This window comes from Manacus candei, unplaced genomic scaffold, assembly GCF_025592945.1.
Source record: "Manacus candei isolate 608988 ecotype Guabito, Panama unplaced genomic scaffold, ASM2559294v1 h1tg000017l, whole genome shotgun sequence".
NCBI lineage: Eukaryota > Metazoa > Chordata > Aves > Passeriformes > Pipridae > Manacus > Manacus candei.
In genome coordinates this window covers 10201325-10219787 of record NW_026138065.1, presented here as the reverse complement: position 1 = coordinate 10219787, position 18463 = coordinate 10201325, and the positions used below count along the sequence as shown (strand labels likewise).

Here is an 18463-nt window from a genome sequence, read left to right as displayed (position 1 = left end):
AAATTGGTGGTTGATTATTAGGAAAATAACTTGATGTCAAGCACTTTTAAGAAAGTCAAAAAAATTATTACTTAATGTTTAAAATTAGCCCAGTCAAAGCTCTAGAAAAATCTTCTCTAACTAGAAGACTGTACTAACAGAATCATAGAATGGTTTGGGTCAGAAGGGACCTCAAAGATCATCTAGTTCCAACTCCCTTGCCATGGGCAGGGACACCTTACACTAAACCAGGCTGATCAGAGCCCCATCCAGCCTGGCCTTGAACACTTCCAGGGAATTGGTTAAAGTGTAGTGTACTCCCTCTTACCTGCCTCCATTAATTGCTATGACATATTAATAATAGACCTACAGACTATTTTTTTTTCTAGAGCAGAGAGAACTGTGTGCTTTATAATTGCAGTAATCACATTAGGCACCAAAGGATAAGGTGGATTTGTTTCCCCTTCAGATAAAGAAAGAAGAATGAAATGTTGCTGTGTAAACAGGAGATACAAGGTGAAAAGTGCATTGCATGCTGCTTCTTTGCCACTTCCTCTGCAGAGCACTCCTAAGCTCAGGTTGCTATTCTGTGGCAATGCCTAGACTGGAAACACAATCATTCACTAACAGTATTTCACATTTAAGAGCATAAAAATGTCATGTTCTGGTCTAAGCTTACAAAAATTCATTGCCAACATAAATATTTCAGCACACAGATAAAACAGAGAATTAAATAAGCAGAAGTCTGACTTTTTCTTCATCTGATTAGCTATCTGATCACCTCTCTGGCATGTTGCAAACATTTTTATTACTTAAATCTTTAAAGGTTAGTACAAAGTTCATAACTACAAACTAAAAAAAACCAAAACAACAAAACAAAACCCTGTACTATAAAAACATTTGTCTTCTGCAAGAACAGATAATACTTTAAAAACAGGTTCATTCTGTTTAGGTTTTTGTGGAAAAAAAAATAAATTCCCTTATCCTAACTTTGTAGTAAACTATTTTCAAAAAAGTACATTTGATCTTTGATAGGAACCCTGCTTCTACAAAAACAAATCTTAACAACAAATATTATCAAGAAACATTTTCCACACAGTTCACACAATATACATAAAAAGAAATATAGCAATTTATTCTTATCCATTAAACACGTATTAATGATTAATTGGCATATTTTATAACTAAAAGTTATATCTAAATTTAATAAGACTTGATACAAAAATTATCCATGAAAACATACCTAAAATGGAACTATGAAGATGTATTTATAATACTGCTTTTACAGAACGGTCAGCACCAGAATGGATGGGATTCAATGCTTAGTTCAAAAGTCACGTTGATTTAAATATGAGAAAGATTTAGGTGTTTATCTTGCCTTCTGGACTACTATGGTTGGCATGGGAATTGAACTGCCAATGCTTCACAAAAATCTCCACTCATTGAAGAGGGGTCTAGTTTAAATAAAAGGTGGTACCTTTTTATTACTCACTACACAGACTCCTGGAAGCCAAGTTCAAGATTCATCCTGCATTTGGCTTCCCAACCATAAACTTCCACTTGCCATCCCATCCACGTGCTTTTATTTTATTTGTTTCCTAAAAGACTCTCCTAGTCTCATTCTTCACACATCTACCAGTTCCATTAGCTGTCTATTAATTCCTTTGCTAGTTCTAAGTATTTCCTAAAAAGCTTTCATTTTTTCCGCTTGCGCATTATTTAGTTGGCTACCAGAGCAGCAGCATGAAGAAGCAGAAAGATGAGCACAGATAAAGGTAGCGACAGAAAAGGAAAGCTTTTTGGTTTTCATTTTATCTTCCCTGTAGCTTCATGCATGACCTTGGGCGAGACATTTACTCTTCTTTCTTAGCTTTGTAGCTACATAGAGGAATGCACACCTGCCTTCTATGACTGTTATGATATGTAGTGGAAATGAATCCAAGTTCTTGAAGAGCTAATAGTACTACTTCACATCTGGGAAGCCATTCCTGAATTTAAAGGTGAGCTTCTGAGATCTTGCCATATTGTGTTTCCACACTCAAATGTTTTGAGATTATGTTGCTATGTCATAACATGAAAAATAACCCTGTAGAATGTGGATTGCCGGAGTATGTTGGTCTAAAACCAGACTGCACATCATGATGTATACTCTGATGAGATGAAGGAACTGGGATAGGGCTGAAAATAGTATTCTAAGATGGAATACCCAGCTGATGAAAAAAGGCAGATCTATCAAAGGTCTATCAAAGGTCAGCAGCTACCATGCAATAGAGTTCTTGCCAGGGACAAAGACCTCACTTCAAATGGAAGAACTGAAAATTCACATTTCTGGTTCACTCTTTCTTTAGCAGGGAAATAGTACTGTTTTCAGTGTATTATCCATTTCCAGTGAGGTGGAAGAGATCTCTTACACCTTAACCAAATAAAGTTGTATAATGTTAACAATACTCTGGAAATCTCTGGGTCCCTCTCACAACTAAAAGAAGGAAGAGGGACACTTGTCAACACCAGTCCTCACCACACACATGGAGATGCCTCCTTTTGCAACAAGTCTGCTAGCAGAATACAATGAGTAAACAATGAGAAAGCCACAGCAACTATCAACATACTGTACATTCAAATTTTATAATACTTTTTTAGTTCTTTTTCTGTGCCCTTTTTCGCTCATCCCTTGGCACTCTGTTACTCTTCTGTTGACTCATGTTATAATATTAGTTCCTTCTAATTTTGTTCAGGTTATGAAACGAGTGAATATAGAGCCATATCTAGTAACAGTAACAAATCCACAAAAAAGTTTGCTAAATGTGAGCGACATCTTACTCTGCAAAATTTGTACTGCTACAGGGCCCTGTTATAACCAAATGAATTATGTATTTTCCAACTGCATCATGTGGAGCTTCACATGGTCTTATATATTTGCTCTGTTTCTTTATCAGTGGATAATTCAAAAGTAGGAGGAAAGAAGATATTACTTGGATGTGTAAGTACTCATCAAACACATTGATATTGATGATATCTGAATGTTTTATTAGATGTTTCAGTATTTAAATTCAGGTTTCCTACATAAAAGAATTTGTGAGTGAAAAACATACAGAAGTTTATTAAATAGAGTTTGTTCTTTTGGGTAGATATATGCTAAACTCATTAATGATATGAACATCCATTGATCAACATATTGCTCTAGTAGATTTTCATGCATTCCTACAAGAATAACTACCACATTTAAAAAGATAAAAACATTTTTGATAAATATAAGCAGTTCACCCTCTGAATGTTTTTCAATAAGAAGCACAAATAGTCACTCTCCTTGGTGCACAGTTACATGTTTCTAATTTTGTCTTTTTTGGTTTGAAGCTCCCTTTCTTCCAGCACTACTGTTATTTAGTACTTACATAGCATTTTCTGGTTTTCAAAGCACAGCACAATCCCTCATTTTGAAAGCATTTCTAAGCAGTTTCCTGTGTCAGATATCCTGTCCTATTCTCCGAGTGCCATTTTCATAACTCCCTAAGGGCAGTTTGTGAATGTAACTGGGACAGAATGCATTTCCAGGAAATGGAAAATATTGACCTCTATTTCTCCACTGTACTGAAAAGATTGTGATATTAACATACTATCCCCAAGGCATGCATAATGTGACACAGGATTTGCCAGCAAGACATATCTGTCAGTTTATAATGACCAAAATCTAGGCTTTGATACATGACAATTAGAAAAAACATGTAAGTATGAGACACTGCTTTTTTTATATCTCTCTATTCCTTAAACTTATGTTAAGCATAGTCTTTGTCCTTATGGCGTCATAAAGGCACACATACATTCATATATTTAATGCTACCATACACCAAACAGGGAGAAAGAATGGAAAAAAAAACCCACCATATTTTTGTCTGAACTGAATATTTCTGAAATCTATATGAATTCTGAAAATGTTGCTTGATAGCTTAAATTCATGTTACAGCCTTTCTGTGCGAGAGGTTGCACCAGAAAGAGAACACAGCTAAATTTACATACAAGTAGGCATTGCTTCCAGGTATTATTTTCCAGAATCTTCCTACCATTGTTCTAATAGTATCAGAAAAATAATCAACAATAAGAAGGCTGATACAGCCTGCTACCAGTATTTTTAAACAGTTATGCCACTGACACTTAGAGTGAGGTGCTGGCTTTATCTTGTCGTTGTTTGGCTCTGATCACACATAGTGGTAGCAGTGTTAAAGAAATGATGGAAAAGTTTAGGACAACATCAAAACAGACTTATCAAAATAAAGCCTTTTAACTCTTTTCTCAAATGTTTGATTCTGTAATTTGAATATATTAACATAAAGTAATTAAATACATCAAGCACTGATGTTATTCTATTTAAACTGTTTTTAAAAACTACAGTTAACAGTTTGAAATCGAGTAGGAAAGAAAATTAATATCCTCTTCAGCTAAAGTTTCAAGATCCCACCATGAATGACAGCTACAGTCTTCCTGAAATGCCCACACTACACCTTACTGTCTATTGGTAATACTTAATTTAATTGTCCTTAAACATTTTCAAGAATCACTATCACAGTCTTCTTGCTTCTCAATTTATTTCTTATTTACCAACTTCTGTTTCATGTGGTTATTACTCCAAATAGTTTTTTTGGCATTCACCAGTTATGACAAGCTCATATACCATTTGTCTACTTTTCCTAAGCACACTTTGCTCATGGTACTCTTGTAGGAGTGTCATTAGTGACAGCTAAAGCCAGACAGTCCTTCCTCCTTCAGATGCTATTTCAAGACAGGATCTCAGCCGTATAAAACATTTTTCTTACCTTTCCATGTTGTCCTGCTCTTTCATAGCAGATTACTGCATCTTCCCACATTTCCAGTTCCTCAAATATTTGTAAGGCAGAGCTGGTGCATCCCAGGTCAAAGAGTAAACTTGCAAGCTGACGCTGAAAGATAAGACATTCCAGGTAACTGAAAATAGGTAAGTAAATACTATTTACATTTTAAAAAGTTGCTGTTCATGTCAGAAATGCCTCTAACAAGGGGCAAACGGATAATACAGAATTATACTCTTCTGCCCAAAAGAACAATTAAACTTCAAGCTGGAACCTCAGTGTATATACTTCAAAAACCCCCCACCAACTGAATAATAATTGTTGTGATTTGAACAATTTAACAATATAACACAAAAATGGAAATGGGCATGGCAAGAATGAATTGACAGAGATGAATTTCCAGCCCTTAAATGAGGCACACGGCCCATGTGGCTGGAGAACAGCTGCTGCAGGATGTTGGGAATGCTAAGAGTGGGAAACAGAGGCTGAAGTAGGGAACTAAAGCCACTCCTAGCAATGCTTTGTCATAGTAATATATACCTGCGGAAAAAGAGAGAAAGGCTCTGAAACAATTTTGTTCAGTACTTGTGAGAAATCTCTGTCCCAAACAGCTACTGCCAAAGGGTGTTAGTTTTTAGCCAAAGCAATATTGTATTTGACTTCAGGTTCAACTCCCTAGTTGAATTTTCCCCACAGTTAAGCCAGTCTCTTTGTTATTTCAAATTCAGCAATTATTTCAGTGTACTTATGAAATTAAATGAGTTATCTTTTCAATTTAAAAACAAATAAGGCATGATTTCATGACTTAGAAAAGTTGTCTTTGGTCTTTATTTTTAAAGAGGAGATTAAAATTGCAAATAAGTTTTCACTTTTGAAGAAAGGGTAATTTATTTACAATGTATGACAGATATACAATTAGGTTTGCAAAAATAAATGGGAGTATCCTGTATAAGGGCAGCTATCTATGCTGTGAGATCCCATACAGTTGACCTCACAGTGGTTTTGGCGATCCTGAATGAATTCTCTGAAATTCTCCACAGATGCAATGGACCTCTCTTTATTGACTTGGTTCAGCATCTGTTACAAATCCAAGGAGTTACTACAGGGGAATAGTAACTGGTATTAAAAAAAAAAACAAAAACAACTGGCTATACCTCTTTGATGTAAATATGTAACAAACTCTGAAAACCTGTTTGTTAGCTTGACATTAATCACTTAGGAAAAACCAACATTTCTTAGTGTCTAGAACTAAATCTCATTAATGTTTAATTAAATCTACTCAGAGTTAAATTTGGTAAAATATATAGAGGCAATGTGTCTTCATTACTATGACTAGAAGACTGCAACCATCTTTCACTATAAACCCCTATTTTAGCATTTCTATCTTGGGCTTGGAAAACTGGTTTGCATTGAAAATGCCACTCTGACAACTGGAAATGAAAACCACATTTGATAGTTTTATTGGAAGTGCCTGTTGAAAGGTTATGTAGAATAACTTGAGAATGCTTGGAGAAGATATGATTGGTTAAAACAACATGTGCTGAGATTAGAAATCAAAACTGAATAAAACACCATTAAAAGTAAACAACATGAATACCTTTGGAGGTATGAAATGTAAACAGTTTTCTCGAGTTTGTTAAATACAGAATCATCAGACAAGACTTTATTGTGTAGATTTCTGTTCTAGAAGGTCAAGATAAACAATGTAGTTATGGGTAAAAAAAATCCTGTCAGCACTAGTAAAAAGGGGAATGTCTCAAACAAAAAAAAAAGAACAACTCAAGTTGTTCTTCAGTCACTATTGACTCCTAAGTTTGGTTGCTTTCACCATGATCCACTTCCTGAAGTGAACTTTGAAAGAAACAAAGATAAAAGTAACACTATCATTAGTAAACCAGTAATAAATAGTAAGGCAGTGGCAAGATTATTTTAATAATGTTGGAAGCTTGTAAGTTTTAGTCTATTATTTATTGGAGGGAAAAGGAAAGTAAAGAAGAATTGCACTAACAATCAATTACTTCTGTGCATGACAGAACAAGATATCTGAAAGCAAAACACTGTACAACTTGATTTCTCTCCAGAAAAAGCTGGTGTGGGTTAGGTTATGTCTTTATTTCTACAGTATTTCAACTCAAGGTCATATCACGCTCTCTTGACTTTGGAGTGATGCAGTATTAAAAATAAGCACCATAGACTTTTAAGAAAAGCTTGAAATGAGATTGTTTCACACCTGTATGGCCCAACGTGGAGGCACCTGACAACAGTAGAAAACCTTCATGCGTTCAGATGCCGATGTACTCGCATTTTCAAACTGGTCTGCAAGTGCCTGTAAATGCAAAGTATATCCTGATTTAGTATTTACTTAGATTTAATCAACCTAAAAAAGTCCCATAAATTCAAAGCATTACAAATTTTAGGCAATCTTTACATACTGGAGAAATTTTAATCAAGATAACACTAAATGTCAGTAAACTTACACCATAATATGCTGCAAGCCTTTTTATTATCCCACGTAAGAAAATATAATAAACATTTATGTAAAAACCCTTTATCACAGGCAATAATAGATAAAAAAAACTTTGAAGATATTCCAATTTCAAAGTGTATGTAACGGGAATAGGAATCAAATTTACAACGTCAAACAAATATACTTGCAGAGTTGAACTGCATCATATATTAAAGTGACTTTGCCTAATGCATTTCAATCCTTTAGCTAGTTTTCTCCTACAATAAAATTGATGTACTTTAGGCATGACATTTCTTATTAAAAAGACAAACATATTATAGTGGACCATGGTTTTGGAAACACAATTCTAATACAGAATAAATTATTGTGACTTGGCATACAATTCAATTCAGGCTATTTATTTTTCTTTTGGTGGAGCTTTGGATTGTTGAAATGTTTTGTTCTGAAGCCCTTTGAAAGAGAATGGTAACTTTCACATAGCAAAACTGCACCACTAAGTTTTTCTCTGAAAACCCACTATGAAGTGATACCTTAAAGTCCATCTGGTTTTTTGATTTTTCTAATTTTTATAAGTTTTATAAGTAGTTATATAGTAGAAGTAAATTTGGAAGCAGCAGCACTTATTCCCTTACCCTTAGCATAGTAACTACACACATTCCCCAACCCTCTTACCCCGATTCCCCACATCAATATCCACTGAATTCCAGTAGAAATGTTTAGTCTCTCTTTAAGAGAGACTCTTCTGTTTGAGGACATCTAATCCTGGTCTGAACCGCAAGAATACAGTCAAAACTGGGTGAATGTGTGCCCCCTGTGCCCCGAAGAAGATGAAGATTGATGAAGAAGGCGTCTCAGAGTCCCCAGCCCCAATTCCCAAGAGGCATGACTGAGAGTGGACCAGGGCAAAAGCCAAAGGGTGGGAGAACCCCAGATTGGACAAGCAGTATTATAAATTGTAACATGGGTAACAGAGGGGCACGCGTACATCTTGTAACTTTATGCCTAGGCATAAATTAAATCCTTTCCTTATCTCACCTTCAAAATTAATTTGCCTCGGAGTTTTTTCTCCCTGAATTTTCTTTTAGGCATCAGAAGTTATTTAAATCAAAATTCAATAGCAAGAAAAATACAGTATTAAAGGAGGCTATAGCCAGAAAGTTGTTTGGGAATTTTAAGACGAGAGAAACTCTCTTCAAATGCCAGTCGTCACTAAAGTAGCAAATATAAGGTCAGAGGTATAAATAAAAGAATATTAAGCTACTTGTTTTCAGATGATTCACTTACCAAAGACTTGCTTATAACTCAGTCAAAGACTTATAGATGGAGTTAGACAAGTTGTCAGAATTTTCTCAGCTTCCTGTAAGTGAATGCAAAGATTCCCAAGCAAAGGGAAAAAATGTACAGGATCACTTCCCTCTCTTTCTCTCTCTTTCTAAATTCAACTGTTGGCTACCCAATTTATATTAATAATGCTAATGATAGTTGTATAAAATCAGTTACATGATTTAAACTGCTAAGCATCTTGTAACTGTTATTGATGTTTATGGGATTTACTAAGTGGCTTCAGTCTTTTAATGAGGAAAAAAATCAGAACGCGCAGCAATAATTGAGGCTTTAAATCCATGCTTAACCTCCCAATTTTAAATACTAATATTTAAAATATTCAATCTTATTCACATTCTTTTTAATAAAATTCCTCCAGATTATCCAGAAACCTATGGCAAGAAAATGGCTAAGGTGTATTGTAGTAAGGAAAAAGACAGACTAACAAAATCACATTCCTTTTAGCAGTTTCAGGCAATCCAAAAGGAGTTAGATTAAAATAAAACTTTTAAAGTAATATTATTTAATTACAGACTTGAATACAAACTACATAAAAAGTGATATTTTGTTGGTTTAGTTCTGCTGAAATGTTCTAGTGCTATGCAGAAGCACATTTTTCTACACTCTGTTGCAACAAAAATTAAACTGAAAAATCATCCAATTCCTTGGGGAATTATTTTATGAGACCAGACAAAGTAGTAAAATAAAGTTGAAAAATTTAAAAATAATAACCACTCTAAGCCTCAGCAAAGCCAGAAAATCCTAAATACATCCTGCAGAACAATTTTTTTGAGGAGACCAGGAGATGGAAGGTAAAAAATGTTTTAAGTCAATCAAAATGTTTTGTTCTTGTTTTAGCTTTTTGCCCCCCCCTTTTTAAATTTCTATTGTTGCAAAAGAAAAACTGAAATTCAAAGAAAAAAATTTTTTTTAAAAGCAATGTATTTTATTGGAAAATTTGTGGCCATACCTTTTTTACACCTCACAAGTAGAAAAGCCTTATGTAAGTGACATGTTGTAGGAGAATATGACTTAACAAGTACAATTCTCCCTCTTCCCAAAACAAGTACTCTGTTCAGAGTTCTAACAAAAACTGAAAGTGTAGGTAGAATATATGAATATTATATATTCCTTAAAAAGAGTAAGTGGCAATGAATTTAGAAGCCATTAAAATCCATGGTTTATGCACTCCCTAATAGGTTAAAAAAAAAGCTCTGACAGTTCATCCTAATAATGAAGTATAGAAAATAAGTTATTAAAAAATTGAATTCTATGTTTCTGAATTATGCTTGAAGAGATAAAATTTGGATTGCATAGTGGCAAGAAAATGAGAATCCTAACATTATTGCACAGCTGATATCTAATCATAGAACAATAAATCAATACAATCAACAAGAGAGCACTGCCAAGTGAGCATTCTTTTTCATTAATAACCTTCAACATAAATACCATGTAATAAAAACCCTATGTAAATACAAAATACTTGCAACAGTCAGATGTAAGATTTTGTGCCTTAGTTTAACCTGAGACTCAAACTCCTGCCTTAAAAGTTGTTAAAAAGAAATATAGCAGAAACTAACTAAAATTCAAAACTCTAAATGATACATCAGTTCTTCCATATGCAACATTTAAAAACATTTAACTTAACAGGTCTCTCTCCCACCATGTAACACACCCTTTTCCCAAGGCTTGAGCTGTCACAGATAACAAGACCTTAAGTTAAAAATCACAGTAGAGAGATACAATTAATCCAGTCTGGAAACAACAAAACCAGATAGTTTTGATGGAATTTTATATCGTTAGCAAAGATCACATTATTGCCACATGAAGGCAGGAAAAGTCATTCTTGAAACTATAATTCCTTCTCCCCACCTCATACTCTGGTACGAGTTTAAGCAGTACAATAGGTACTGCCTGTTTGGGATGTTAATTTAAAATGATCACATTAGCATTTTTACTACTTTACTAATAAACCTCCGTCTAATCATTTTCCTAATCAAACTCAGCTGGTTGAAGTTTATGATTAAAGTACATGAAGTTTGTAAAGGATTTTTCCCACTGTGGATGTCATTCCCATACATTCATTGCCACTGTACATCCTTGCTTTGCTTCTATGTTCAACATACATGTAACATCACTAAGTGGTCCTAATGCTAAAATATCAGCTTTGATTTTTGAGTCTGACTGAATTTCAGTCTCTTCATCCACTCCATTATCTTCAGTGGCTGACAGAGCTAGATCTTTTTTTCTTTTTAGCCAGTCCCTATCTCTGTATTTAATCTCTGAAAATACTATTATACCCTCAGGGTTTCTCAGAGTTGTCATTTTCTACGACATAATGCCATTTGATTTTTCAATCTACTTACAATACAGCTTTTAAATTCGTTATTCATCCAAGTGGTCTGAAGTCCCTCCCACAAGATTTTGTCCTGTTTGTTAGAATATAATCTTCATGTCCCTTTTGCATCTGAGGTAAATAAATGGCAGACTTTAACATCCTTCTTTCCATTTTTAATCCGTTTATTCCAGATAAAATAGTTTACTTATTTAAAAAATGCCCCTTACTATGTAAACCTGTAACTATATGCAAATATTTTTCCCATGCATTTCACTTGAAGGATCTCCTGATTCAAGCTTATTTAGGGAAAAATTCACCCCCAAATCAAACAAAAAAGCCCCAAATGCCTGTCTTTTGAAAAAAGCAAGATACTAATTACTTATCAAAAACTTCTTGGAAACAGTAAAAGACCTTTTTGCTTGTGCAGCAACTATTTAATTTCATCTGGACCTCTCACCTCAAAAACACTGAGGATAGACCTACTCATATCCAAACCTAATATTGCTAATACTGCTGTCCCCAATAAAATATCTTCCTCAAAACAGCCTTGACTTATAGACAGCATTTTATTCACGCTATTTCAACTCACTTTCTCCCAGGTTTTCATATCAGTAACACACTGCACCAATTTTCCCTTTATCTATGTTTTCCAGCAAGAGCATTTCCAGTTTTTATTTTCCAGTCACAAGTCTTCCATCACATTTCTTTCACCTGCACAACTGCTTATTTCACAGATAGTGTCAACCATCATAGCTTGTTTATTTTGTTTTCCTGTCTTGTCCCACTGCTAAGCAGGTATCCAGCTGTTTCCCACCAACAACACCTGATTTAAAAACATTTTACTAATTTAGTACCTGATTACTTGCTATGCATTTACCAGTACCACTATCTTTACCCTTGTTAGCATATTATATTCCCTCATACCCTTTGATTTCTCCTGGTATAACTGACATTCCTCTTTATTTATGATTTTATAGGCAGGATAATTAGACAAGTCTTTTCTAGTCTTCTGGTTCTCAGTCTAGAGATCTTGTCAGCCTGCCAGAACCAATCCCTAGTTAATAGCTCTGGGACTGCAGTGGAGATCGTCCACCAAAGAGTCCTTTCTACCTGAAAGCTCACAACAGTCATAAACCACAATGTTTCTCTATCACCTAATCTCAGCCAACATGGTGACTGTGGCATTATCTTGTTCTGCTCTTGTTTTCCTCTAATCAACTCTAAGATGCCTCACTTCTTACCTGTTTTTACCATATCTGACATGAGTTTAGCTTGATCTATGCCAAAGGAAACTTATACTGTCATGTGTTCCACTTTCCCACTATCGCCATGGTCCAGCATGTACTACCCGACTAGTACCTTAATCCCCAGCAGAGAGAAGAGGAAGAATGGAAAAGTACCTTTCAGGCTTTTCTAACATGTAAACTCCAGACACATTTTCACGATACTGTTGTGATCCTCAGGTCCTTTTTCTTGAATTTCTCCCAAGTCTGAAGACTCCCTCTGAAAATCCCACAAATCAGCCTGAATAACCACTCTGCTTAAATAACTGTTCCCATTTTCCTTGACCTTCTTCTGTTTCTGTACATTACCTCTGTATGATTTATAAGCAGCAAGTTGATGTCACAACTCTACTGCTCGTGTATTCTAGCTGTTCCTATAGGTACTCATACAACCTATATACCATTCTAAGTGCCAAAGTAAGGACACCAGCTTCAGGACTGCCTGGCTGGATCTTGGCTTATGAGTCAGCCACAGAAGTGCCTGATGGTCTGATGACACAGTTGGAATTGTTTGACTGCTTGGAAGAAAGATGTTTGCAGACAAAGGGGTCAAGAGATAAAAGCACACCTGCAGAAAAAACAATCCTACTGTCTCATCTCATCATTACTATGATTTCTAACAATTTAGCAGGTGTTTAGCACAAACTGAACTTAGCTCACCTATGTTATTTACTCAAGAATAATGTAGAGGAAAGCTTTGTAAAAGTAACAGCAACTACATGTGTAACTCTGGTTGTAGAATTATAAAGTTCTTACTTTATTCATAAGCTTATTTTAAAAATTGTAAATAAATGAGAAAAATCAAAAAGCTCATTTGATTTCCTATCACAGAACCTGTTCTCACAGATAGAGTTTTTACTGCTTAGTATTAATGAAACAAAAAGTGGGCATTTTTAAAGTTTATGCAACAATAAGTTCTTGTGAACCCTGTAATACTTACATGTCTGTAAAACTGCCAGAGATAGATTGTTAAATTAATTCAAACTCTCACACAGCTTAAGACTTAATTCTAAATGCTTTAAAATATTTACTTCTGGAGGTTGTGATATTAAAATACTTGTCTAACAGAAAACCTAAATAATTCTTGAAGCTTTAAAGCATTAATTGGTTTTATTATTTTTTAAACTGTCCTCTGTCAAATTACATTTTCTAACAATAAAGCCTGAAAAATGCTGCACAAGAAAGTATTACAGCTCAATTTAATTTGGGATGTATTAAGACAGGAACTGTCACAGCCTTATTCTGCAACAGTAGACTCGGAAATACATAAATACAGAAAATTACAAATAAAAGCTGCATTATCCCTGAAGAAAACATATATAAACAGTGTCTAAAATTCAGAAACTGTATACATACTAGAAAACGGGTGACAAATACAGATAATTAAATATGCAGAATAGTTAGGATTTTCCAAATTTTCTTTCCTGTGAATTAGATCAGATATTCCAAGCTTTTTTAAAGTACTATAACTATTTTAGTACCTTGTGGATATGCAATTGGATCTTCAGTTACACTCCTTTGGTAATCTTACTTTAAAAAAAGCATAACTCCCCATATTTACATTTCAAGCAACAATCTTGTTTCAACAGCTCTTTGTCAAACCAAGAGCTCCTGCAACCAAGACCACTGGGACAAACTGAGGCATACATAGACTTCTAAAATCCAATTATCAAAATACTTAAACTACGAGTGAAGCAATGCCAGAAACTATGAAACAATAAAACCAGTTTTCATATAACAATGCAGTGAAGTTTAGCTTATTGGGAGAGAATAATTTCTGGTCTAGCCTAAACCTCATGACAGAGATTATGAGCAAATAGTGATTACTTTATTGATTGTCAAATTTATCATCAGAGAAATAGATATAAACCCAGTTCATTTGGACATATTACATTCAACCATTACTCAAAACAGCACTTTGACATTTCAGACAGGACTTTGTTGCTTGGAAACTAAAATGACTTCAAGGAAATAATGAGCTATCCTTTTAAAAGCTCACAGACTATATATTTCTGTTAAATGATGAAAATCTCTGAATAGTCAAGAATTAAGGCATCCAAACACACAACAAAAACTATTAAGCAAGGATGTATTTCAACATCAAGAAGAAACCTCCCACTCATTTATCTAATTTTCAAAGGAGAATTATGACATTAAATACTTGAGGAAAATTTATTACAGTGATCACTATTATAAATTACGATTTCTGATTCATGGAAACTCAAAAAGACCTTTTTTCACATTGTGCAAAGATGCCAAGATGAAGAGCTCTACTTACTGGGGATTTTACATTATTCACATTCTCAGGAGGATAAAAATGTTCTGTGAGAACTCTGCAGAAGTTCAGTGCTTAAAAGGACAAAAATCTTACCCTCTTTTTTACACCTCATTAAAATACAAGTCTTGGGTTCATTAAAATCTTGTAGCCTTGAAGACTTGTGTTTTTGCTCCCTTTGCAAAGTCACCCTTTCGGTCTTTCTTCCATTATTGCTTGTTAGGATTGTCCTCAAATGGTGTGTGCACTTAAACCAACTAGAGGACCAAGTATCACACTGTTCCCTAGGAACTAACAAGTTGCTTGAAATTTGTTAAAGCTAACTTGACAGCATTGTATAGCACTGACTGCCTAATCTGTATTGCAAATGAAGGGTTACAGAGTGCCTGGAACACAGGAATTGCAAAGATGTCTGGATGCTTCACAGAGAGAACCTAGTAACAAGGTAATGCGACTCTGGAACTATAGAAACAAAATTAACTGAAACATTCAAGGAGAAGACTTCAGGATGCCAGTTTTCAAAACTAAGTCTATTTGTACTAAAAGAAGTGTTTTAACTACTTTGCTCAATGCTTTGGTAAAAAATTCTTGATTGTATGTAACCACTACACTGAAAGAAATCACAGTGTCCAGTGACTCAGGTTATTAGTTTTTTCAAAAAAAGACACAAGAAAATGGCTCCAGTTTCTAGCAGTTTTATATACAGAAGGAAAAGCACTGATTTAACTGAAATGAAACGAAAAATTTTCTATGCCTATTATCTCAAATTAGAATAATCCCTTTTTAAACAGCAGACTAATTCCTCAGCTAATACTTTGCTATTTTTTCCTCTCCCACCCTAGATGAGACACAGAAATCTATCTGAGCTGTAAAAACAAGAGGTTCTTGTACTGGATTCAGCACTACTCACCACACAGTAATCTTCTAGTAGCTTATTTTGATGGATTCTTCAGTTAAGGGAGTAAGTACTAAGAGCATGCATACAGAACATGGATTATCCTCTACTATCTCCTATTTCCTTATCCCCCTCAATAGCTAAAGAAACTTGGCATCAGCAATTCCTCATCAAATACTTTAAAGTTTCTGGGCTGAGAAGAATGCCAGTAGAGGCTTTTTCAGGACAGCCATCTCTGTGGCCTCTGTATACAGGGTTGATTTCATTGTTAGCACCCGGCATCAACCTGAGAATAACACAATATTCTCTCCAAGATAGATTACAACTACAGAATTTTCTAACATGTTTCAAGGTTGATGCATTTAAGGCTGTTATTCCCTTTAAAAGCATAACCAAGTTAACTTCTTTAAAACAAAGGTCATGTCCATTTTTCAGCAAAGGAGGAACTTGCTTGTCACCTAAGCTCTGATTGTTCTTCCACCAGGAACCATCTGTTCTGTTGTACTGTGATCTTTCCTACCATATACCAGACATTTGCATTTTGTTTATGGTAAATTGTGCAACAGTGTGTGTATATATACACAAGCAATTAAAAAAAAAAAAAAGAGACACTGTATGTAAGTAGCAGAAAAAGTGTCACTCAAGCTTCATTGGAAAACATAAATAAACATACTAGAAATAAATATTACAAAAAAACATTTATATATGGGAAAAAATTTAGAACTTAGGAATTAGATGGTCATTTCTGAAGAATGCAAACAACAAATACTTTAAGAATTTTAGAGCAAAAGTTCTTAAGACCTTGTTATTAATTGCAAGCATGCAAACGTTTTCAGCTTGCTCCTACCTAATGTAGTGACTGGATGGTATTTGGTTACACAAATAGATTAATCAAAGAAAAAAACACAGCACAAACCAAAATGCACTGATGTAAGTTAGTGAATTTTTTTACTGGCAGTCACACCAAGTATAATTGGTTCATGTTACTAAGACTTCCTTAGATTCCTGGAAAGAGGAAAAAGAATATTGTCTACTCTTATCTAGACACCTATAATCTGAAACCATAGATATTCAGCTGCCTTAATTGCTCTTTTTGCAGTAATAGAAATAGCCAATTTATATATATATAATTTTTTTTTACACCTGCTAAGTGCTCTTTTACTGATACCTGTTTTTCAAATATTTTCATACAGTTGAAAAATCTCAAGAACATCTTTAATTATTCAGTGAAGGGGACAGGAGTATGAAGAGAAATTCAGTTACTTTTGTCCTGAATTGAATCAGAATGTCTCAGATAACATCTCGGGACACCCACTGTTTTCTCACAAAAAAAAAAAAAAATATCTTTTTCCTAAGAATAGCTTCCCTATACAGTGAAACCTTGCCCAATACCCAGTAGTTTCTGTTGAAAAATTACTTGGCAGGAAATACACATTCTTCCAGTAGTTGAGCCTGACCCAGCAACCATAGAATGTATGATGGTAAGTCCATTAGAAATATGACACACGGGCAAAGTGTTTAAACTTTAGCAATCTCAAAGAAAGGCAGTCACATATAAAGAAGAAGTCTGTTTTCAATATATGTATTTTCTTGAAAGACATCCAATCCAGTTCTTCACGTGTTCCTGGAAAGCTCTCTATACATCTGGGAAAAACAAATGGCCCCCCTTATCGTTCTCTGTTAATGATTGATCTATTCACCAAAGAGAAAAAATAATAAACATCTTCAGCAACAACTGGTTTGAAATCAGTTCAATTTCCAGTGAAAATGAAAACACTCTAAATGCATTAAATATTCCATGCCTGATTGTATGACATATTAAAATAGAAGCATATCAAGCTACCCTGAAGACTCAGTTCTTTTTAAAAAAGGAGGAATCCACAAAAACACAGTTCTTTCCACAGTCACATAGCAGTCTTTGGTGTAGCATGTTTGGTACACAACCAATTAAAAAACCAGACCAAAACAGAATTTCCGTTCAGCTGGACAAAGTCTTATGGTCTGTGCAGGTCACTCACACCAAACAGTTAGAGAGACAGAGACTGGACAACAAAGGATCTTCTGCTTCTTCACAAAAGGACTGGACTCAGCACACTAAAAACCTTGCCCAACAAAACCAGAGGCTGTAGAAACAAAGGGACATCAGTGCAACATGTACATCGTTTAATCTGTTAACAGTCTTCAATTACTTAGCTGAGGACAATCAGCTGCAAGTTCTAATAGTACCAATCTTGCACTGGAGGCAATTTTCTTGCAGATCTTCAGGAGGAGGTAGCAGGCTGCTGCCAAAGCAACAGCACTTTGCTTTCAGTCACCCTGAATTATTTGAAGTACTCTAACCTGAGCCAGAGGAAGAGTACTGAAGGACAAATTAACTCTTCCACTGTCAGCTGCCACCATCTAGTTTCTGCTACCCTTTTTTTCCAAGGGAGAGAAGAACACAAGCCAGGAGTCTGCTGGGCTCTGGCCATCCATTCAACCCTCAGCCTGCACTCCTCATGGAGAACCAGAGGGAAGAAGGCAGAGTTCAGACCAGAGGAAATGGCAAGATGCAGCTTGGGAGCTCCTCAATTAGTTTAAGATCGCACTATAATTTGGTATTTTAGATCTTTTAAGTGTCTGAACTTGCAACATTATTAATGGCCTCAGCTTGCGTGCATTTCACACAGAGGAAAATGGAAAAAAGCAGAAATGTTCTGTGGTAGAATCATTTACTACATGTTTCTATTCCTAGGCAACTTCAATGTTTGCACAGATCAGTATCTGGAAAAATGGGCAGGTATAGCATGTCAAAGTGCATAACAGCTATAAACAATAATATTTGTGCCATTTAAAAATCTAGTTAAGGCATGCTAGGTCATATTGCTTACAAAAACATCTCCGCATCTGTCAGAATGCTCAAGTCTTATCACAAAAATACAGCACTATCATTTACAATATTCAGACAGACAGTAACACTATGAAGAAACTGGATGACCGCAAAAGCAAATGGAAATACTGAAAAGAGTCAATATCTTATCATTATAGAACTCTACATACATCGATCCAAGCGATTATTTGAATCAATGGCCCTTAAATTGGTT

The 18463-nt window shown here is 34.9% G+C and overlaps 1 protein-coding gene across 1 annotated transcript in view; it reads right to left on the bottom strand.

Annotated features, from left to right (window-relative positions):
* TTC27 (tetratricopeptide repeat domain 27) overlaps positions 1-18463 on the bottom strand; it is a 126122-nt gene that overhangs the window by 27332 nt on the left and 80327 nt on the right. Inside the window, exons 11-12 of the mRNA XM_051783039.1 lie at positions 7030-7125; positions 4788-4910 (exon numbers count right to left, since the gene is read on the bottom strand). Coding sequence (XP_051638999.1) covers positions 4788-4910; positions 7030-7125 — 219 coding nt within the window. The remainder of the gene's footprint in view (positions 1-4787; positions 4911-7029; positions 7126-18463) is intronic.